Here is a 23710-nt window from a genome sequence, read left to right on the forward strand (position 1 = left end):
GGGAAGAGATCAACCAATGAACTTGTATGCATATATGCATAACCGGGGGACACAGACAAAAGGGTGGTGATGGTCTGCGGGAGGGAGGGCAGGGATGGGAGCAGGCTGGAAGAGATTAATGGGGGAATAAGGAGGACCTATGTAATACATTCAACAATAAAGATTTTAAATATAAATAAATAAATAAAATACATAAATTGAAAAAAATCAATGGGAAAAAAATATCCTCAGGTGAGGATTAACAACAAACAAAGAAGCACCGAAAACTGCCCTGGCTGGTGTTTCTCAGCCCACACACCGAAGGGTCTAGGGCAGGGGTGGGCAACCCCTGGCACGCGTGCCACATATGGCACGCCAGTAACTTTTGCTGGCACGTGAAACCCTCTCTTATAATCTTCCATTTACAGTTGTGAATCTTTGTTCTCAGTGATGAATTTTGTTAAGTCTCATAATAGGAGTAGCCTGATGGATGAAAGTAGTAGCTCGTGCATATCTCTGAGGGTCACGAAATATAAACCTGATGTAAAATCTCTGTCATCAGTGATGCAGCAGCAAAAGTCCCACTGATAATATCAAACAGAGTCATAAAGTTTTCTGTCGGACTATCAGTGTACATGTATACATTTAAAAATAAATGTATTTTTCATAATCATATACTGTGTTTTTGTCGCTTGAGTGAATATTATTATTTCTTCAAGGTTCTTCACATATGTACACCTTAAGAGATATCAAGTAGGCGTAACATGTTCTCAAAAAATTAGGGTTGGCACGCAGAAGAATTTTGAGTCAGAGATTTTGCTGGTTTTGGCACGCACTCACAAAAAGGTTGCCCACCCCTGGTCTAGGGTTTGATTTTGAGTCAAAGAAATGTACCTAGGTTTCAGGTTTGATCCCCACCCCATCAGGGCACGTTCAGGAAGCACATGTCTCTCTCACATCGATGTTTCTCTGTTTTTCTCTCTCTCTCTTTCTCTCCCCTCCCTCCTTCCTTTCCCCTCTCTCTAAAAATCAATGGGGAAAATATCCTCTGGTGAGGATTAACAAAAAAATAACAACACCTAAAACTATAAAAAACTATAAGCAGAAGCTTATCTGCTCAATTTACTAATGTTTCTGGAAATAACATGATCCAGTCCTGAAAGTTAGCTCCAACGAAAGAGGAGTTACCTTGCAGCTCTGCTGGTTGGGATTCCAAGATAGTACATAGCCTCACTACACAAAAATTCTCTCACTGAGGAACGAAGTACAGCTCTGCCATCACCATTTCTACAGGAAATAAGATTAAAGATTTTCAACGATAAAGACAACATCATTTTAATTTAGTTAAATAAAAAAAAAATGAAAAAAACTGTACCGGGAGTATGGGGTCTTTCCTGAGCCTTTTAATTGAAGTTCCCACTTTTCACCCAGCCTTCAAAAAACATGTAAGTATTAGAAAATTCATGTAAATATTTAGCAGAAAAGCTATTCAAGAAAACATGTGGTACCTGTTCATGTAAGTTCCAATAAGATGGGCTCTTCCATCCCCAAGCTGATCTGCCCATATTCCAAACTAAAAGGGAAAAAGGAAAATCAGTCATGTTTATTAATCCCTATGAGCTTTTACAGTAATTTTATAGCCAAGGCTATTTCATCAAAATTGAGAGTGAGCTCTCGGGCCGACATCTTGGTGAGGCAGCAGCGGTGCCCTGCCCTCCCAGTCTCCCAATGCCACCCAAGGACGGCAAGAAGAAGAAAGATGCTGGAAAGTCAGCCAAGAAAGACAAAGACCACGTGAAGAAGTCGGGGGTGGGGAGGGGGGGTAAAGGGGGTGGGGCGGGCCAAATAGAAGAAGTGGTCCAAAGGCAAAGTTTGGGACAAGCTCAATAACCTGGTCTTGTGTGACAAACTCTGTAAGGAAGTTCCCAATGACAAGCTCATTACCCCAGCTGTGGTCTCGGAGAGACTGAAGAGTCGTGGCTCTTTGAGCAGGGCAGCCCTTCAGGGGCTCCTTAGTAAAGGCCTTATTAAACCAGCCTCCAGGCACAGAGCTCAGGTAATTTACACCAGAGACACCAGCTGAGGATGGGGATGCCCCGGCTGCTGGAGAAGATGCATGAGCAATAGGTCTCGTGGGCTGTATATTTTGAAAAATAAAACTTTGTCTGTAAAGTGGGATAACCCTTGTTGTAAGAATTATCACTAATACAGGGATTGGCAAAAGTAGGTTTACAATTGTTTGTATGGAAAATAATACAACAATAAATAATAATACAAGAATAAACTCTGTGGGCAGGGAGAATGGGGGGATGAGGACACATATGGAATACCTTAATCAATAAAGAAAATTTAAAAATAAATAAAAACAAAACAAAAAAAGAATAAACTCTCTTTTACATACAATTGTAAACTTTTACCCATTCTTGTATATGCAAAATGCCACGTACTAAGTCCGACATTTTCAAGTGTTCAAAAGATGCTAATTATTATTGCCAACAATTATTGCTAATTCAGATGTCAGTCTATTCTCCACATAGAAGTTACTTCCACCAGAAAACTTTTTCTAAATTTCTGGGACTAGGAGGGAGGTCCGATAAATTGCCATAACTCCTATACTTACCCATATCACAACTTAATGTTATTGGAATTTGTTTAGTTTTCTATCCCTTCCCCCAAAGTATTAGCAATTTGAGCAAAGGGGACAAGTCTTATTCACCATCATAGCTCCTGGCATTTAAAAGGAGTTCTATAAACAGCTGTGGAATATTTAAACAATATTTACAGTTCTGGAAGAAAAAATGTGTCCAGTAATTCAATTTTTTATCTTAACTAGGACTGGGCCACCATTAATTAATTTTAGCTGTGGAATATGTCTAAAAGCACAGGTATGAGAGGTGCTCTCAGCATATTCTGGAAAGTTCTAAAGTTGCCAATATGTTAGGTATATCCCACACCATGAAAGGTAAGCAGAAAGAATGGTGAACCCAAAGCTGGGAGTGAAATCGGGAAACAGGAAGGTAGTTCTCCATTACTAAAAGAGAAAGCATTGCCCTGGCTGACATAGTTCAGTGGGTTGGACATCATCACATGCATAGAAAAGCTGCGGGGTTCGATTCCAGGTCAGGGTACATGCCAGGGTTTCGGGCTTGATCCCCAGTGGGGGGCATGCAAGAGGCAGCTGATTGATACTTCATTCTCACATTGATGCTTTTCTCTCTTTCTCTCTCTCTCTCTCTCTCTCTCTCTCTCTCTCTCTCTCTCTCAAAATCAATAAAAATACGCTTTTAAAAAAGAGAGAAAGCATTTACTGGACTTTAAGTTCAAAATGGCAAAGCCATACTTATAAACAAATATTTATAATTTCAAATCAGGGAGGAGTAGCAAGAGGAGAAATATGAAATTGATAAAAGTATAGTCTAATTTACTACCCAAAACAGTACCAAAAAAAGTATAGCTTAACAACACTCTGCAGGGCTTAAGGTTTGCATTTGTACTTTAACAGCACATGCGAGTACTGGTATAAATGCTGATAAATTTACCCTATATGGAAATGACTTTTTGAACCATGGGAAAAACTGTAAGGATCATCTAGTCCAGAAGATTCTAAACTGAGAAACATAGTTCAGCAAAATGTTGAGAGTTATTTCTTAAAAACAAAGCAATCACAGACTCCTGTAGTCAAATATGTTTGGAAAACGGGTGAGTCAAATAAAATTAAGCAGATTTCTTTCCCAGGGCACTTCTCACAACTGCTGCAAGGATTTTGGTCAACCCTGGCACATTACTGATCAGGACACTGAGGTTCATGTTTGTTCTAGATGACCCATTGAGTCCTTTTCAATTCTAATGGTCATGCCACTTTGCTTCTTAGCTTCTCTGTTAATTTTCCTTCTTAGGTAGTAGAAAAATGGAAGCAATAAAAATCTTAGAGGAATTAACTACCACAGCAAACAGAGCTTGATACTAATTATAAAAATAGCTATCATGAAAGCCCTTTTCATATATTTCCTAACTTAATTCTTACTCCAACTCTATTATACTTTGCTATTTGTCCTAAAAACTATTCCTGAGTAAACCAGCCACCAAGAAAAACAGTGTTAAGTTAATCTTCTCTAGCTTAAAGGAAAGTCACAGCGATTTCAACAACTGGTTCTGTGTTCCTTCTCCTTTCTTTTTTTAATGTGTGTTTATTGATTCCAGAGAGAGGAAGGAAGAGGAAGACAGGGGTAGAAACATCAATGAGAGAGAATCACTGATCGGCTGCCTCCTGCACGCCCCTCACTGGGGATCGATCCTGCAACCCAGGCATGTGTCTTGAATGGGAATGGAACTGTGACTTCCTAGTTCATGGGTTGACGCTCAACCACTGAGCCACACTGGCTGGGCTCCTTCTTCTTTTAAAAAAAGATTATTAGAGACCATACCTGAACTTGCTTCATTTCTAGAAGGTACCTTCCTAATTACTTCAGCATCTATAACAGTGATGGTGAACCTATGACACGCGTGTCAGAGGTGACATGCGAACTCATTTTATTGGTTGATTTTTCTTTGTTAAATGGCATTTAAATATATAAAGTAAATATCAAAAATATAAGTCTTTGTTTTACTACGGTTGTAAATATCAAAAAATTTCTATATGTGACATGGCACCAAAGTTAAGTTAGGGTTTTTCAAAAGTGAGGGCTCAAAAGGTTCGCCATCACTGATCTATAACATCCCCAAGTAATCCTGATATAATTTCTAGCAGTTCTAAAACTTTGCTCTACAGCTATCTCAGGAAAGTTAAAATCTATTTGTCCTTCTAAGGCTTTTATTTTGACAAACTGTGCTACCTGACCTGACTTTGCCTAAATCTCTTCACTGAATGAGTCCTGTAGCAATAATTCACAGAAATTCTATACTTGTGCTGGCCCAGTTTTCTAAATTCCATTAAAGAAATTTAGGCTCGAGAAACCAAGATGGCGGCATAAACACCTGAAATTGCTGCCTCGCACAACCACTTCAAAAATACAACTAAAAGACAAACAGACATCATCCGGAACCACAGGAAGGCTGGCTGAGTGGAAATTCTACAACTAGAAAAAAATAGAAAAGCACACTGAGACTCAGAGGAGGTGCGGAAGTAAAGTGCAGAGGTACGGAGGCGCGCGCGTGTGCACAGAAAGGGCTGGCAAATGAGGACACGATTGTCTTTTTCAATCGGGAGGGAGACACAAGCTCCCAACTGCTCTGAACTTCAGTTTTGGAGGAGTCTCAGGGGACCCAGACTAATATGAGGAGAAACTGGACTATCTGGCACCAGGCAGAACTCGAGGGCAGCTTTCTCTTAGAGGTGCTTGCAGTGATTACTGAAGGACACAAATAAAGAAGAGGAAACTGCAGATCTCTCCATAGCTCCTGCTGGGTAGCCTCAGGAAGAGGCTAAATTAGCACCTCCTTAGAGATCCAAGAGCCAGTGTACACAGTGGTCAGAGTGGGACCATCCAGATTACAACTCCTCAGATCCATAAGGGACACACTCAGGGAGCAGACTCAGTGAGCACCAAAGTCCCACTGAAGCAAGTCTTGCCCCAGAAGGGTGTCTCTAGCACAGAAGTTCTCCCACCGTAGACACAGCTGACTCTCACAGCCAATTGGCCTGGAGGTCAATTCCTCCCAGTGATACCTACAACAATCAGGCTTAATTACAACAAGACTGTGCACAAAGCCCACAAAAGGGTGCACCAAGAGTGTCCACCTCCGGTAATTGGAGAGGCTGAGTCACTGGGCCCTATAGGACACCTAGCACACAAAGCCACTCTATCAACACAGGGAAGCAGCCAAAATGGGGAGACAAATAAACAGGTCACAAATGACAGAAATGGAGGAAAGAAAACTATTGAATATAGAATTCAAAACCACAGTTATAGGGTTTTTCAAGAATTTTCTAGAAACCGCCGATAAATTTAGTGAGACCCTCGAGTATATGAAAAAGGACCAACTAGAAATTAAGCATACACTAACTGAAATAAAGAATATTATACAGAGTTCCAACAGCAGACTAGAGGATCCCAAGAATCAAGTCAAAGATTTGGAATACGAAGAAGCAAAAAACACCTAACCGGAAAAGCAAAATGAAAAAAGAATCCAAAAATATGAAGATAGTGTAAGGAGCCTCTGGGACAACTTCAAGCATACCAACATCCGAATTATGGGGGTGCCAGAAGATGAGATAGACCAAGATATTGAAAACCTATTTGAAGAAATAATGACAGAAAACTTCCCCTATCCGGTGAAAGAAATAGACTTACAAGTCCAGGAAGCACAGAGAACCCCAAGCAAGAGGAATCCAAAGAGGACCACACCAAGACACATCATAATTAAAATGCCAAGAGCAAAAGACAAAGAGAGAATCTTAAAAGCAGCAAGAGAAAAACAGTTAGTCACCTACAAGTGAGTACCCATAAGACTGTCAGCTGATTTCTCAACAGAAACTATGCAGGCCAGAAGGGAGTGGTAAGAGATATTCAAAGTGATGAATACCAAGAACCTACAACCAAGACTACTTTACCCAGCGAAGCTATCATTCAGAATTTTAGGTCAGATAAAGAGCTTCACAGACAAGGAAAAGCTAAAGGAGTTCATCACCACCAAACCAGTATTATATGAAATGCTGAAAGGTATCCTTTAAGAAAAGGAAGAAGAAGAAAAAGGTAAAGATAAAAATTATGAACAACAAATACTTATCTATCAACAAGTGAATCTAAAAATCAAGTGAATAAATAATATGATGAACAGAATAAACTGGTGAACATAATAGAATCAGGAGCATAGGTAGGGAGTAGACTGACAATTCTCGGGGGAAAAGGGGTGTGGGGGTGCAGGAAGAGACTGGACAAAAATTGTACACCTATGGATGTGGGGGGAGGGGTAAGGGCAGAGTGTGGAGTGGGAACTGGGTGGAGGGGAGCTATGGGGGGGGAGAGGAACAATTATAATAATCTGAATAAAGATTTAATGAAAAAAAAGAAATTTAGGCTCTAGCTTTATCACAGCAAGAAATCACATCAGTTAATCTAAAAATATCTTATGGTGACAATTCTTTTAGAAATATTTTGTTAATATGCTATTGTTGTGTTGCAGTCCAGAGAAAAACCAAGCAACACATTAGAGAAAAGGAGTTACACTGTTTATTTTACGCCAGCGGACTCAGAGGAATAACTTTCCAAGTCTGAGCAAAGTAACATGCAGGGGGCTTCTCTTTGATATCTTTTCTGGTGTCCTTGTCCCTCAAATATGGATTATGCTTCTGGTCCGTTTCGTGGGCTTTTGCAAGAAGGCCCCAGGTGTTGGGGGTCTCCAGGTCATATCTAATAGTCTGGCCTGGCGCCAGCACTAATAACCCCCACTCCAGGGCTGTGCACTGTTCACAGTTTATGGTCTCTGTGAAATGTGAGCATTTATATAACAGGTTCTGCAGGACCAGTTTCTGGGAAAGAGGCAATGACTTAATTATAGGTTATCAAGACTGTACACTGGGCTTGCTGGCACAGATTCAGATTGCTAGCCTCCCTTCCCCCCCCCCCCCCCTCCAAATCAGGGTTACATTGGAATTAACCTTCTCAATTGGAGAAATTAATGCAAAATAACTTCTTCAAAAATACAACATTTCCACCAACTGTTTATGTTTCCATAAGGAAAGCAATGCATCTGATGCTACTCTTACCTGATGGCCACCATATCTGTGAGCCAATGGAATGGATCCAAATACTATCTTTTTGCCACTTACAAGCTGGATAAAATCATCCGTTTCTGAGACGGATAAATCAAGGTCCAAAATATCTTCTAGAACTTCCTAAGGAATGGAAAAAAAACAAAAAACTCCTTATAAAATCCTTTAATAATTTTTAAGGAAAGAGACTTAATGGAAGAAAGAAAATTAAAAGACTAAACCTCTTCCAAAAATACATTAATATTTTTTCATAAGAGATGTTCCATATGTTCTGATTATTTGGGAAAATTTATTCTATTATAGTTCTAAAAGTTTTATATATTTCTTATGATGTATAAATAATATTTTTCTAGCATGTATTTTTTAAAGAAACTAGAAAAAGTAAATGTCCTATTTTTATCCCAAATTCATTTATATCATGAGAGAACAATTTAGAATTTGTTATTAAGACCCATTTCTAAGAACTTAACTCATTTACCTGTACCTTGTAAGACAATTTGAAGATGAACCTGAGTAGAGGCTCTAGGAATAAGTAACAAAAACTGACTTCTAAGAATGACATTCTCCAAGTGTCTGAATTTTAAACACAAAGACTAACAATTTAACTCTGAAAAAATATTAATATATTTTTACACGAAAGTTGTAGTGAGTTAAGTATTTGTATTGTGAAAAAATAAAACCTAACCTTTGAAACTGCCACAAGATGTACTCTTGATTTAAAAGGAGTAGGGAAAGCAATGGAAAAAACACAGTTTTTCACTTTACGAACATAATTTTCTTTAACAGGATCAACTGGCAACACAGCTGATAAAACAAAACAAAACAAAACAAAACCTTCTTAATGTTCTCTTTTGTTGCATTTACAATATTAATATCCCTTTAAAAGGCTATGGTCTTAAAGAAAATCAACTTAAAACACTATTTTCTTTATACTTTATTACTTAAAGGTTATTTTATAATTTTCAACTATTATCTAGCCAAAATTCATATAGTTACAATAGTATGTGGAACTGTCCAAGAAGATAGGAGACGAAAAAATGTTTAAAACAAGACATATATCTGTCTTCAAAGATTTTCACTCATGGTAAATCAATAGGATGTGCAATATTTACAAATAAAAATATACAAATAAAATGGAGGTGAGATCATTACAGTATTATAATTATAGTATTAGGCAATTCAATGGCATCCGATCAAAACATATTAGGCATTTAATCACATTCTTTTTGCCTTTCAGAAAAATCAATTAAAATATGTGGATACTTTACTAAAGGTACAAAACCACTTCCAATTCCACCAGAAAATTCAAAACTTTTGATAACATACCTGTTCCCAAGGCTGGAAGTTTAAACTGCCTTTGAGATAAAGTATGCTTCATGAAGTCCAGGCACTAAAGCACATATGCGTTATTTTAAAAACTGTCGAGGATGCCGAAACCGGTTTGGCTCAGTGGATAGAGCATCGGCCTGCGGACTGAAGGGTCCCGGGTTCGATTCCAGTCAAGGGCATGTGCCTGGGTTGCGGGCACATCCCCAGTGGGAGATGTGCAGGAGGCAGCTGATCGATGTTTCTCTCTCATCAATGTTTCTAACTCTCTATCCCTCTCCCTTCCTCTCTGTAAGAAATCAATAAAATATATTTAAAAAAAAAAAAAAAAAAGATTGGAAAATCTTAAAAAAAAAAAAAACTGTCGAGGAGAGAGCTCTGCACAGGCTTTAGATCTACTGAACATACTTACTTTTAAGTAAAATTCTTAAAAAAACTTAATTATAAATCTTAATTCTAATCGTTCCCTAACCCAAAGCAATTTAAAAAATAGAAAATGTAGGTGTATTACTAAAACTATAAGACAAAGGAACACAAAAGCCTATGTCACTGATTAGAAGTTATGTTGTCAACATGTCAATGTCATAAATCATTTAATGGTCCTGGGCTGTGTTGGTGTCAGCCCGCGCACCGAAGGGCGCTTTCGGAAGTAACCCATTGATATGTCTCAGATTGAAGTATCTCTTCCTCTCCTTCCCTCCCTTCCACTCTTTCTAAAAATCAATGGGAAAACTCAACAGTATATTTTCTTCTCTTTTAGGAAAGCCTCTGTGTGGAAATAGAGTGTTAGATAAATGACATTTTAGTAGAGCATGGGCAGTATATAATTTCCACTAGTACTTACAATTTTGCACTGATTCACATTTTGGCAAGGCAGCTGATCATTGACTACCTTGTGATCATTGGCCATGGGACAAAAAAGGCTAATGCTTCAGCAGACCCAACCCTCACCCTTGTTACAGTTTAACCAACTAATCAGTCATAGACTAAAAATACCACCAAAAACTCCAATGTTAACCTTTTTTTTTTTAACATTTCAGAGAAATCAGTAATTCCAAAATTCTTTAGAATTCAATTTTGCCTAAGAATATGAAATCCCCTAAAGCTGCTAGCCTTTATGTGCAACTGTTTGAAATCTCTTCTCTCAGTAAATGTGCTTTTAACAGTTACCTTGATAATTAATTGAGCATGTCCTATATCCTCAGGATGATGTACTTTTATGCAGTACTATGAACCAAGACATGGTTAATAAGTATATAATATTATGTATATAATCTGTAAAACCTGGTCCTACCATGTTTTGAACAGTATCAGCACCACAGAAAGACAATGTCTCAATGTGTAGCCAAGTCCCCAACATAGAAATAACTTTGAAAATGCTTTAAATATACTTATTCCATTTTATCAGTCAATACTGGTTGTTTCATTTGTATAAGTGCAGTCAGAAAGGTCATTTTGAGCTTATGCAAAGGGGAGTTGTTTGCAGTTACTTGCACAGTTCAGACTATGCTTTTAACTTCCTAGACTCATGCTTGGCCCAATTGGGTCAAAGGAACTATTAGTTGGTATTTTACATGCCCTAATGGTGGGTTATTTTTCTTTTATTGGTGAGTTATTGTTCATCAGTTTAGTTATACTATGGTGTTAGAAGCCTTCATGAATTTCATCTGCCCTCCCTAGTTACCCTTGTCGTATTACATCTTTTTAAGAACCAGGTATTTTGTTTTAATCTGGGGAAACCATTTCTAAATAAAAATGACCTGACAGAATTGTGTTGTGCTCTATCTATCAACTATGTGAGCTTGCATAAGACACTCAATTCCTCTATCTGTTTCCTGTAAAAAAAAGGGCAAATGATGGTATCTAAATAATACAATTGTTGCAAGTACAAGTGTTTATTGCTATACTTACTTTGGCAAATTCTACCTGTTGGATATTTAATATATAAAGCTTTATGAAGATACTAATAAGTCACAGGTGTGTATTAACAACCTTCATTTGTAAAGCACCAGAGACCTTTTTTAAAAATAATATTCTTCACGATTGGGGGAGGGGGCTCATAAAATTGGATTGAGAAATTTCTTTATTCTATAATTTTATTCAGTAAAAAACAATATATTTCAAGATAAATATGTGCCAGCTACATGGACACTTACACTGTGATGCAAAAAACCTGGTTTAGAACAAGGGAAAATATCAGAGAATTACAGTTGCCTCTTGGCTGGTCTGTTTCCTCAGAGTGAATTTTTTGAGGACAGACTAAGTTTCTTCCCTAAACCTTACACTTTCTCTCACTGGCTGTGTGGGTTTGTATGCATGTGTTGAATGATCAATTCTATCATGGATTTCTGTTATAAATACACGCTCTCATGACCACGAGAAAGGATCTGGCAATGGAATTAAGAAAAGGTCTTTCTAACCCAGATTTTCAAACTTTTTCATCTCATAGCACACTTAAACTAATTCTACGGCATATGTAATATATATATATATATATACATATATATATATATATTTCCGGTCTGACAAAAAATAAGACATAATTTTGATTTGGCTATTTGGTTGGCTCTTGCCATTTTTTTATTTGACAATCTAAGGGAAAAGAGGTGAGTGCTTCTGACTAAATAGTCAGGAATCGCGTGTTTTAAAAATTCTTGTGGCACACCGGATGAAAATCACTATTCTAACCCATTTCGGGTACTAATCCTGCACATTCTCCATATCCCCTGAGCTGGCTATAAGTAGGTTCAACATTACTCGATATTAAACAATCGCCCACAGCTCAGTGCACCCACACATAGCGCTCACACATCCAGACGCGAGCAAGACGGCTCAACTGTGCCACCGTATACCTATGAGGTTTTCAGAGGAGAGAGTCCAAAAGTCGAGAGACAAAGCTAATCTAGCTTCTGCTTCACAATAGCCCTGCTCCTGGTTTGACTTGTTACTGAGAAGTTGCAAAAGGCGGGCATTTCCTTCCAGGCCAGGTTGCAATAAGGCGCCGATGGCAGCGGCGTGGCAGGTCACACACACGAGAAGCAGCCGCGGAATGTGTAGCCTCCGGCTTAAGCAGCAAAACGGGAACCCGATTCTTGGAGTCATTTTTCCGTCTGAATATGCAGAAGAGAAGTTAGTGACTGGAAGTCTGGCGCACGGCGGCATTTCTGCTAACAGCCGGTCACCCCAAGGTACTGTCTGCTCTGTTGGAGCTACTGACTCCCCGTGAACCCCAGGGAGCGTTCGGGAAAGACGGCTGGCCAGGGAGAGGGTCACGACTAGCTCCTCCCGGACCCTCGATCGGCGGGGGCGCGAAGGGGCCCAGGCGCCGCGTACCCTTCTCCTGCTGCCGCCCCCGAAGGCCGAGCGGTCCCCGTGGCTCAGACGCAGAAAGGCGCCCGAAGCCGTGCGAGGCCGCCGCTGGGGGGCGCTAGCGGCGCTGCCGGGTGGGGTAGGAGAGGGGGGGAAAAGGGAAGGGGAGGAAGAGGAGGCGCCCCGAGCGGGGCTGAAGCTCTTCCTGTGCCGGGTTTCCGGCTCCGGGTCCCGGAGGAGGACCCTCGGCCCGAGGGCGGAGCCGCCGCCCGCCGCGACTTTCAGACTCGAACCATGGCCTCGAGCTGGTGGCGGTGGAGACACGGCTGTTCCTGGAGGCGGGCGGCGCGGACTCCCGGGCCCGGCTCCCCTGGCCTCACGGGCCCTTCCGGGCAGCACCCCGCCGCCGCTGTCCGTGCGCAGGTGAGGCCGCGGAGCGCGCCGGGGCGGGCGCAGAGGTCACATCCCAATGACAGCGGCGCGCAGGAATGAATGGGCGCGAGCCGCACGTGCGCCGCGCTGGGGCTGCGTTGGGGTGGCCCCTGGGCGGGCTGGCGCCAGGCTGGGGCCGGGCCGCAGGGTGGGGCGCGGAGGTGGGCTCCCAGCGTCTGTCTGCCTAAAGCAGGGGCGCGCCGCGCGGAATCGCAGAGCGACCTCCCGGGACGGAGAGAATTTGCGGATTGGGGAGGGAGCAGTGAGGAGCCCGGTCCCCGGGGGGAAAGGCCGGAGGAGTGGTCATAGAGTCTCCTAGGGCACGGTCTAAGTCAAGGCTGGAGATCGTCTACAGCGGTTTCCTTCTGAGTTACACAGCCAGGGCTTCGGGAGAGCAGAACTGAGCCGGGATGTTAGAGCCAAAGGCACTCCGAACCCTCCGAGATACGGAGGATCCCGCGGCCTCGGTAGGCCGAAAAGGTCTTGTGGAGGATGCAGGTCTGATGCTAAGGGTGGACTGGATTTCAGCCGTACGTAGCTGCTTCGGAGGGAGAGCTTACCTGGACCGGGTGCAAGGAGAAAAGCCCCGAGGATGTCAAGTAGAGAAACCTTGGGTCATCTTTAATTTGACCTATGACTTCTTGAAGTAGAGTCACAATCTCAGCACTAACTATGGTTTTGACTCTTTCCCTACTGCCTGTAGACCCAGTCTCATTTTGCTCCCTTTTCAGTCAGTGTAGCTCTTGTAATTTGACACGTTTCAATGGCTCTGAGTCCTTTCTGCACTTTTTAGTGATTTTCAACCCGCCGTGGGCCCATGCTATTGAGCATAACTGCCCAGAATCTATAGGCTCGCTCTCCTTTTTACAGGCTCTCTAGTCACATAGTAGTTGCATGTGTTCACCTCTCATTCCTCGAGGCTTCTTTGTGTGTGTTTTGAATTTAGGACTCTTCTGTTTCAGTCCGATTTGGTACATTTCATATTCCCATGTACCCATCAAACACCATTTACCTATATGAAATAGTGCCAAAGTGAATATCACATCTTATCCAAAATGGGCATTTGGTGAGAGAATAGCAGCTGGGCCAGTAAATATCATCTATACTAATAAAGGGTAATATGCTAATTAGACCGGACGTCTTCCAGATGTCCTTCCAGATAAAGCCATGGTGGTAGGGCCCAGGAAGAGTAGGTTAGGGGTAATCAGGCCAGCAGGGTAGAGCAGTTAGGGTGATCAGGCTGGCAGGGGAGAGCAGTTAGGGCTATTGGGTCAGCAGGCGGGTGAGTGGTTAGAAGCCAGCGGTCCCGGATTGGGAGAGCGATTAGGTCTGTGGGATTGGGCCTAAACCGGCAGTTGGACATCCCCCGAGGGGTTCCAGATTGGAGAGGGTGCAGGCCGGGCTGAGGACACGCCCCCCCCCCCCCTTCGCATGCACGAATTTCATGCACCGGGCCTCTAGTCTACAATAAAGGGAGAATATGGGAATATGGGAAAAGAGCCTCGGGGCCTTGCTGGCATCCATTTTAGTACTGTCCTGGCCAGGCTTTAGAGGTTTCTGGTACCACAGATGAGGACATCATTTGGAGAGATGGATACACCTATCTATGCCACTGGATAGATACTTATTTTCTTTGATGCTCCCCTTTTTTTTAATTCCTCCCCTCCCCCAGCAACTTTCTTAGCAATGGAAAGGGTGCTTTCCTGGAGAGGATATGTCTTAGTGATCACAAGGAGGGACTGTACTGAGAATGCCAATGCCCTGTATTTCTGATTTGTGTGTCCATGGTGTGTTTCATTGTTAATTAATACATTAGCTTTTGGTGTCTGCCTCAAGCTTGTGTTTGGTAAGTTCAGGTCTCTTAAGGCCTGAAAGTCCTTGGGGACAAAGAGCAACAATAATAAAGCCACCTCTAGCTCTCCACCACAGCTCTGCTACTTCCTGGTGTCTGTACATTCTCCCGACTTCTCCGTTGGTAGTGTGAACAATTCTTGTAATCAGATAAAACCAGTGTGCATTAGATGAAGCCAGACCACTTGTTAATATGTCTTTGATTCTTACTCAGCGTTTTCTCTTTAAAAAAAGTAAGTTTATAGAAGGCAAGGTTGACTTTCAGGGAGAGTATGTGATGGAATCAGGGAACAAAACCAGAATTGGACAATTGATTGTTGGTAGTGCTAGTATTAGTACACCTAAGTGACACAGTTCTAGTTTCACAACTCCCTTTCAATACTTTTCAGTAGTCGCCCTTATCCATGGTTTTGTGTTCCAGTTTCAGTTACCTGTGGTCAACCGTGGTCCAAAAATATTAAATAGGAAATTCCAGAAATAAATAATTCCTAAGTTTTAAATTGCACACTGTTCTGAGCAGTTTGATGAATTCTTACCCAGTCCTGCTTTTTTCTACCCAAATGTGAACCATCCCTTTGTGCAGTGTCTCCAGGCTATATACACTACCCTACCCCTTTGTCACTGGGTAGACCTCTCAGTTATCAGACTGTCATGGTATCACAGTGATTGTGTTCAAGTAACCCTTATTTTACTTAAAAATGGTCCCAACATATAAGAGTAGTGTTGCTGGCAATTCAGATATGCCAAAGAGAAGCTGTAAAGTACTTCTTTCATGTAAAAAATATATATATATTATTTTTTTTTTTTAAATGAAAAACATGACATATCTGCGGTTTCAGGTACCCACCAGGGGTCTGGGATGTATCCCCCGCAGATAAGGAGGGCTACTGTAATACTCTTCTGAATGTCTCTAATCCTACTTTGGAACATTGCCCTAAGATAGTCTTAAAGCAGAAAAAGCTTGATTGAATAGGTACTATATTAGATGTATACAGTGTAATAAGCTCAGAGCTTTACTCTCTAAATTTTGAACCAAGATCCATCTTCCAAAGACCATGCTTTTAACAACTGTCACACTGCCTAGGGGTTAAGAGCACTCTGTATTAGCTATGTCATTTTAACCCTTCACCCCAGGTTAAAGGTTAGGTCTCATACTGAATAAATATTATAATAAACTAGGGACCCAGTGCATGAATTTGTGCACCTTGAAAGAAACTGTGGGCCCTGAGGCTGCGGTGGGCATAGAGGCAGGTCTCAGCCCATCCTCTGCACCCCTGCTCAGCCTCTCCCACCACAACCCCCAGTCCCCTGTCTTCTGGCAGCCCGGCTCCTGCCGCCGCTCCCACGCGCTGACGGCATGGAGCTATTGGAGCCAGCGCCAACAGCGAGTGTGAGAGGGGCCAGCGCCGGCAGCAGGCTGCTGCCCCAATCGCCCCTTAGGAGCAGGAGGAGGTGGAGAAGCCCTCAGGGGCGATCAGGGCCAGCAGTGGGTGCAAGCACCTGGTAGAACCATGGCGCTCAGGAACAAAGAATTTGCAGTAACCACCAGAAGCTCACCCCGATGACAGCGACCAGCTCCCTGCCTTGGTCTGGGGTTCCCACTCACCTGCTCCACCATCCCGCCGCGGCCAATGCCCGCCATGTTATGCACTCTGCCACCTGCTGCCAACGCCTGCCATGTCCCACACGCGCCCCCTCGTGGTCAGCACACATCATAGCGATTGGTTGTTTGGTTCTACCGTTTGGTCTATTTGCATATTAGGGTTTTATATATAAAGACTAGAGGCCTGGTGTATGGAATTCATGCACTGGGGGGGGAGGGTGTCCCTCAGCCCAGCCAGCACCCTCTCCAATCTGGGACCCCCTGGGGGATGTCCCACAGGGATCGGGCCTAAACTGGCAGTTGGACATCCCTCTCACAATCCAGGACTGCTGGCTCCCAACCGCTCACCTGCCTGATTGCCCCTAACTGCTTCTGCCTGCCAGCCTGATCACCCCCTAACCACTCCCCTGCCAGCCTGATCGATGGATGCCTAACTGCTCCACTGCTGGCCCGATTGCCCCTAACTGCCCTCCCCTGCCAGCCTGGTCACCCCTAACTGTCCTCCTCTGCAGGCCTGGTCCCCCCCAGCTGCCCAACTCCTACTGGCCCGGTCACCCCCAACTGCCCTCCCCTGCTGGCCCAGTTGCCCCCAACTGCCCTCGCCTGCCAGCCCAGTCGCCCCCAACTACCCTCCCCTGCCGGCCTGGTCACCCCCAACTGCCCTCCCTGCTGGCCTGGTTGCCCCTAACTGCCCTCCCCCGCTGGCCTGGTCGCCCATAACTGCCCTCCCCTGCCGGCCATCTTGTGACCACATAGGGACAGCCATCTTGTGTGAGGGTGTGGTGGTCAATTTGCATATTATCTTTTTATTACATAGGATACTGAATTGATGGGAATTGATTGGGTATAAAGACTGACAAAAGTAGGTTAAATGTCATATCAAAAAAAATTATCCCTTTGTTTTCTTGGGATATTTTAATTGCCTGGGACATCATAAATGTTCTTATTGGCTTAGTGAATGTGTAATGCTATGGTGGAAAGAACTTAGATTATCTTTCTCTGCCCTGCCTTCCTGGAAAAGTCAAACTTTATTGTCTTTTTTTTTTTTTTAATTGATTTTAGAGAGAGGAAGTGAGAAAGAAACGTTGATCAGTTGCCTCCCAAACACACCCCAACTAGGGATCACACCACAACCTGAGTATGTGCCCTGACTGGGAATTGAACCTGCCACCTTCTGATGTACTGAACAACCTTCCAACCAACTGTGTCACACCGGCCAGGGCTTATTGTCTTTTATCTATGTCTAAAGCAAAATATATTCATTAGAGAAAAATCACAAAATATCTATAATAATAAAAGTGTAAAATGCTAATTCGACCGGCCGACCTTCTGGGTGAAGCCGGGGCTGCCAGTGGCCGGAGGTGCAAGCAGCTGGGGGAAGGAAGACCTACTCTTTCACGAATTTTGTGCAAGTCAGGTCTCTAGTAAACAAATAAGGAATTAATGCCCCCCCCCCCAAAAAAAAACAATCTTAATTCTAAAATAACTATTTTTAATACCCTGGTTTATATGCTTTCAAACCCTATCTCCTGTGCAGTGTGTGTGTGTGTGTGTGTGTGTGTGTGTGTGTGTGTGTAAATTTTTAGTGGGATCACATAATATACACAGTACTATAGGGGCTTTTTACTTTTGATATTTCCTTTCCTAGTTCTTTTGGCTGATCAAATAATTAAAATGACATAAAACGTATGAAGAGGAGAAAATAACCAATTACATATGTACATACGGGGTTCCATAAGAATAAGGGGCCAGAAGACCTAAGGAAAAAAGGGAGGGTAGTGGTTTGCAACTTCAGAGGGGATGAATGCAATTCTTATAGAGATGGAAAAGCAACTATTTGACAAATGTTTGCTGGCCATCTTTTTTTTTTTTATTGATTTTTTTTTTTTTTACAGAGAGGAAAGGAGAGAGTTAGAGAGTTAGAAGCATCGATGAAAGAGAAACATCGATCAGCTGCCTCCTGCACACCCCCTACTGGGGATGTGCCCACAACCAAGGTACATGCCCTTGACCAGAATCGAACCTGGGACCCTTCAGTCCGCAAGCTAACGCTCTATCCACTGAGCCAAACCGGTTAGGGCTGCTGGCCATCTTTAACAATGAAACACAGAGAGGACTTTGATCAAATGGGTCTTGCTAAGTGCCCCTCTGTCTATCACACCTAGTTCTTGATAAACCATAAAGTTTGTATTAAATCATACTTATCTGTGATGATAGGGCCCTTCCTGGAGCAGGTCCTCTGTTTAAACTCTTTTATGCAGTTAAGGGAAGGTCAAAGGTTATTCTAGAGTCTTTGATTCTTAAAAAAAAATTAATACCCCAAAGAGGCATATTTTGGGCTGGCAAACTCTGCTTCTCTTCAATATGCAGGCATGTGCCATGGCGATGTACTCTTAGAAATGCATTGTTAGATGATGTTGTATGAACATCACAGAATATACTTAGACAAACCTAGATAGTGTAGCCTACGGTGCTATGTTGTTGTTGTTTTTATATGTGACTGAAGCAGAGAGGTTTGTTTATACCAGCAGCATCACAAACATGTGAGTAATGTGTTGTGCTACGTTGACGGTAGACAACAGGAATTTTTCAGCTCCATTATAATCTCAGGGGACCACCATCAGATATGCAGCCCATCATAGATCAAAATGTGCAGCACATGACCATACTGAATTGCAAACATCTGTATAGGTGGTGCCTGAATTACAATGGTTCGACTTAAGATTTTTTTTAATTTTATAATGGTGCAAAGCCATACATACTCACTAGAAACCAGCTAAGCTATGCGGCTCAGTAGGTTAGGTATATTAAATGCCTTTCAACTTACAATATTTTTAACTTATATTAGTTTATTGAGATGTAACCTTATCGTAAGTCCAAGAGCATCTATATACCAGTTTTTAGACTTGACTTTGCTCAACTGCAAGTTCTCCAATAAAGAAAGTAGTTATGAGGATCAAATGGTGTTTGATGTTATTACTAATATAGTGATTCTTGTGCTAAATTTATCCTTTTTGTCAAAATGCTTTATTCAGCCCTGGCCAGAAAGAGCATCATGCCAATACACCAAGGTTGTGGGTTTGATCCGGCAAGGGCACATACAAGAAGCAACCAATGGATGCATAAATAAGTGGAACAACAAATCAGTGTCTCTGTCTGTCTGTCTGCTCTCTCTCAAAATAAATTTAAAAAAATTTAATTCTCAAATACTCTGTAAGAACCCTTACTATATTAGATTAATAAGTTTTGAAATGCCTGTGTCCCTGAATTCATCGAGATTGGCAGTCTGTATATTTAGGTCCCCAGGGTCTGCCACAATTCCTCCCATAATTATGCTCAATAACTGTTGTAACTAATATGCATCATCACCACCTCTGAATCTTCTGGAAGTTCTATTGTTCTTGATCTCTGATTATGTTAGTACTAGAGGCCCAGTGCATGAAAATTCGTGCAAGAGTGCGCTTTCCTTCCCCTGGCTGCTGGCACCGGCTTCCCTCTGGCACTGGGACCCAGGCTACCTTCCCTCCGGCTGCCAGCAGGCACCCGAACCCAGGCTTCGCTCTGGCTGCCGGCTTCATCCGGAATGACGTCTGGTCTAATTAGCATATTACCCTTTTATTATTATAGATTATCAGAATGTGCTGCTGAGATGTTTGTTTTTATGCCATATCAAGAAGTACCACCCTGGCTGGGGTGGCTCAGTCCCATTTACTTAAAGGTCACCAGTTGGATTCCCGTGCCCAGGTTGCAGGTTTTGGTGTAGTGTGTGTGGGAGGCAACTGATTAATGATTCTCTCTCATATCGATGTTTCTCTTCCTCTCTCTTCCTTTCTAAAATCAATAAAAACTTTTTTTTTTTAAGTACCATTTCCAAGTATGTTTTGGAACAATAACTTAAAATAGGCAGTGTTTGTGTAAATGTAAATTACCTCCTTAACACTGAAATCTTTTTTCCTTTTCACCATATGGGCTGATGTTTTTGGCATCTTGATTATTTTTGTTTTAAATCAGTGTAAGAATTTAAAAGAATGTAAATAATACCAATTTTTACTATTCTCTGACCAATCTTAGTTAAATGGAAGGAAATTGTTTTAAAACTACTTTTCAGATCTGGAAAGATAGATAAGAATATGGAAACTGTAGCTTTCTTTGTAGGAAGGGATAGATTATAGCTGCTTTTATTTTCTGGTTTTTTCTTATTTGTAATTTCTATAATGACTAATATTGCTTTTGTAATAAGGAAGAGAAATGTCTATGATAATTTTTCTAAAGTTTGCAATCTACCTATAAACAGACAACTTTAAAGATTATATTGCCCTAGTGCCGTGGTCGGCAAACTGCGGCTCACAAGCCACATGTGGCTCTTTGGCCCCTTGAGTGTGGCTCTTCCACAAAATACCACATGTGGGGCGCGTACGTACAGTGTGATTGAAACTTCATGGCCCATGCGCAGAAGTTGGTATTTTGTGGAAGAACCACACTCAAGGGGCCAAAGAGCCGCATGTGGCTCGCGAGCCGCAATTTGCCAACCACTGCCTTACGGGGTTTGGCTCAGCAGATAGAGCTTTAGCCCACGGACTGAAGGGTCCAGGTTTGATTCCAGTCAAGGGCATGTACCTCTGTTGCAGGCTGGATCCCGGCCCTTGTCAGGGTGCATGTGGGAGGCAACTAGTCAATGTGTCTCTCTCACATTGATGTTTCTCTCTCTGTCTCTCTCCCTCCCTTCCACTCTCTCTAAAAAATTAATGGAAAAATATCCTCAGATGAGGATTAACAACAACAACAAAAGATTATGTTTATCATGAATTATGGGAGTTTCTTTATTCTTTTTTGCTCCTTAAATTTTTATTTTTCAATTACAGTTTACATTCAGTATTATTTTATATTAGTTTCAGGTGAACAGCATTGTGGTTAGACAATCATAAACTTTACAAAGTGTTCCCATATTTCCAGTACCCACCTGGCAGCATACATAGTTATTACAACACTAGTGGCCCGGTGCACGAAATTTGTGTGTGTGTGTGGGGGGGGGACGGGGGGGTGGTTGTCCTTCAGCCTGGCCTGCACCCTCTCCAATCTGGGACCCCTCGAGGGATGTCCAACTCCCTCGCAATCCGGGACCGCTGGCTCCTAACCACTCGCCTGCTTGCCTGATCACCCCTAACCACTCTGCATGCTGGCCTGCTCGCCCCCAACTGTCCCCCCTTGCCAGCCTCAAAGCCCCCAACAGCCCTCCCCTGCTGGCCTGATCGCCCCAAGTGCCCCCTCTGCTGGCCTAATTGCCTCCAACTGCCTCCCACCCACCAGCCTGCTCACCCCCAACTGCCCCCACCCTGCCGGCCTGCTCACCCCCAACTGTCCCCCCTGCTGGCCTGATTGATCGCCCCCAACTGCCCCCACCACTGGCCTGATCGCCCCCAACTGGCCCCCCCAGCGGCCTAATCACCCCCAACTTCTCCCCTCCTGGCCTGATCACCCCTAACCGCCTCTCCCTCGCCCCCACCACCATGGCTTTGTCCAGAAGGACGTCCGGAAGGTCTCCTGGTCTAATTAGTATATTACCCTTTTATTAGTATAGATTATTGACTATATTCCTTTGCTATATTTTACATCCCCCGTCACTTCTCAGTCTTTGGGCTGAGATCAAATGTACTTTACATCCCTGTGGTTATTTTGTAACTACCAATTTGTACTTCTCAATCCTTTCACCTTTTCCACCCAGCTCCCCAACCCCATGCCCCTCTGGCAACCATCAGTCTGTCCTGTGAGAGTTTTTGTCTAGTGTAATAAACAAGTTTTTCATGAATATTCTTACATATTTTTATTTTACAGATGTCCTGTTTTTATCTTGTGAAGAGTTTAACATCTGCCTGTCTAAATATGTACAGTATATCACGGTAAGTTTATCATTTGTATTGCAACTACCAAAATTATTAGCCATATTACCAGTAAATTTCTATTCTAAATTTGGTGGTCTAGTCCAACAAATTGAATTTGTTGTTTGGATAACTGCTATAATATCTATCTGCCCTGTGTGATCTCTCCCTTTTCAAAAAAAATGGGAATATTATAAAACTTAACTCAGAACACAAGAAACATGGTTTAGTCTTTCTTTGATTTTGTGGGTTCTCCAGGTCCTGGTTATAAAAATAAATATAAATAGTACTATTGTTTAGCAAGAACAGAATTCTGTATGTTTTTCTAAATTACAATGATCCTTTTAGATTAATGCTTAATTTCTAGCAAGTATCTGGGCTTAAGTTTTCTATCATCTGAATATTATATATATCTGCATATGCAAATGTGTGTATAATTCTTATAAAATAACACTCAAACTTACATTTTGTGCATCTGTGCTTGTCCCAGGCTCCATCACACAACATCGGCCGTGTTCTGTTACAGTAAACCTCGGAGCGGTGAGAAGTACACCGATCCCTTTCAGCTTGGTAGGAGATATTTGAAAGGTCTGTATGAGGACATTAGGAAGGTAAGACAGTTCTGGTGATGCTGTGAAGTATGTTGAGCTTTTAGATTTATGAAAACAGGACGCGGGTTTCAGATATGTACAGAGCCATTGCAGACTTCATAAGTCAGGTTTCAGAAGTTTCTTGAGCAACAGCCGTAGGGCAATATGGAGGACCGAACACATTACCTCCAGAAAGAGGTTGTTGCAGAGTTTGGTACCTGAAGAAAATGGCACAGGTAGCACCTACCTGTCCAGTGGGCTGTCTGACATTTTCTCTCCACTTCCATCCCCTAGTCCACCCCTGTTGAAGCACTGAAGCCTCATGGCTCCTGCTGTCGTCTCCCTTATCTGGCCCTGAATGTCAGTGCCGGACTGCTTTCATCATCAAGTGCTCTCCTCCCCAACAGTTTCAGTGGTGCCCGGCCTCACTGTATCCCAAACGCTGCCAGAAATGCCCACATGCCGCTCGTCAGCTCCCTTCCCCTTTCCATCCTCCTCGAGCTCCACCCCACTTGGCAGCTTTCACAGCAACACCACTCCTACGTGACCGGCCACGCAGAGCCCCTGAAGGAGGCGCTCCCTCAGTGCCTGCTCTGTCACCGTACAAGCTCATTTGTGCCGTCTTCTGACGGGAACGTCCCTTCCTTTCCAGGATAGTCCCCTTACCTCTAGTTAAGTTTCATCCCCAGCTCCTGGGGCACTGCTCCCACAGTAGCCTGTTCTCCTTGACCTGCAGACTCTCGCTCTTTGTGTCTCTTTCCTATGCCTTTTAGGGACTCCAATTTGTTCGTGTTCATCTTTTTTTTTTTTTTCCAGAGAGGAAGGGAGTGGGAGAGAAAGATAGAAACATCAATGAGAGAATCACTGATCAGCTGTCTCCTGCACGCCCCCTACAGGGGATTGAGCCCGCAACCTGGGCGTGGCCCTTGACCGGAATCGAACTGGGGACCTTTCAGTCAACAGGTCTGCGCTCTATCCACCGAGCCAAACCAGCTAGGGCTGTCTTTTTGTTTTGTTTTGTTTTTAACATTTT

At 42.8% G+C, this 23710-nt stretch overlaps 2 protein-coding genes and 1 pseudogene across 15 annotated transcripts in view; 2 read left to right on the forward strand and 1 right to left on the reverse strand.

The window, feature by feature from the left end:
* The window catches only part of LOC118673513 (protein adenylyltransferase SelO-like), a 78335-nt gene extending 55701 nt beyond the window's left edge, over window positions 1-22634 (reverse strand). For 6 of the 10 annotated variants that reach the window (XR_004973400.1, XR_004973399.1, XR_004973402.1 and 3 more), the window contains exons 1-6: window positions 11869-12343; window positions 8376-8494; window positions 7685-7813; window positions 1488-1552; window positions 1355-1411; window positions 1168-1266 (exon numbers count right to left, since the gene is read on the reverse strand). Coding sequence is in view for 7 of the 10 variants with exons in the window: in XM_036344450.1 (XP_036200343.1) it covers window positions 1168-1266; window positions 1355-1411; window positions 1488-1552; window positions 7685-7813; window positions 8376-8494; window positions 11869-12178 (779 nt within the window). In the remaining 3 variants the exon portion in view is untranslated. The other 4 variants (XM_036344441.1, XM_036344467.1, XM_036344483.1 and 1 more) reach the window with 4 other exon arrangements.
* On the forward strand, window positions 1708-2099 carry LOC118673600 (annotated as a pseudogene).
* The window catches only part of PDSS1 (decaprenyl diphosphate synthase subunit 1), a 50043-nt gene continuing 38401 nt past the window's right edge, over window positions 12069-23710 (forward strand). For 2 of the 5 annotated variants that reach the window (XM_036344609.1, XM_036344616.1), the window contains exons 1-3: window positions 12526-12748; window positions 22044-22108; window positions 22578-22698. In XM_036344609.1, the coding sequence (XP_036200502.1) occupies window positions 12620-12748; window positions 22044-22108; window positions 22578-22698 (315 nt within the window). In that variant the 5' untranslated portion in view covers window positions 12526-12619. Of the gene's footprint in view, window positions 12205-12524; window positions 12749-22043; window positions 22109-22577; window positions 22699-23710 lie in introns of those variants that run through there. The other 3 variants (XM_036344598.1, XM_036344590.1, XM_036344582.1) reach the window with 3 other exon arrangements.

Source organism: Myotis myotis, unplaced genomic scaffold (assembly GCF_014108235.1).
Source record: "Myotis myotis isolate mMyoMyo1 unplaced genomic scaffold, mMyoMyo1.p scaffold_m19_p_1, whole genome shotgun sequence".
NCBI classification, from domain to species: Eukaryota; Metazoa; Chordata; class Mammalia; order Chiroptera; family Vespertilionidae; genus Myotis; species Myotis myotis.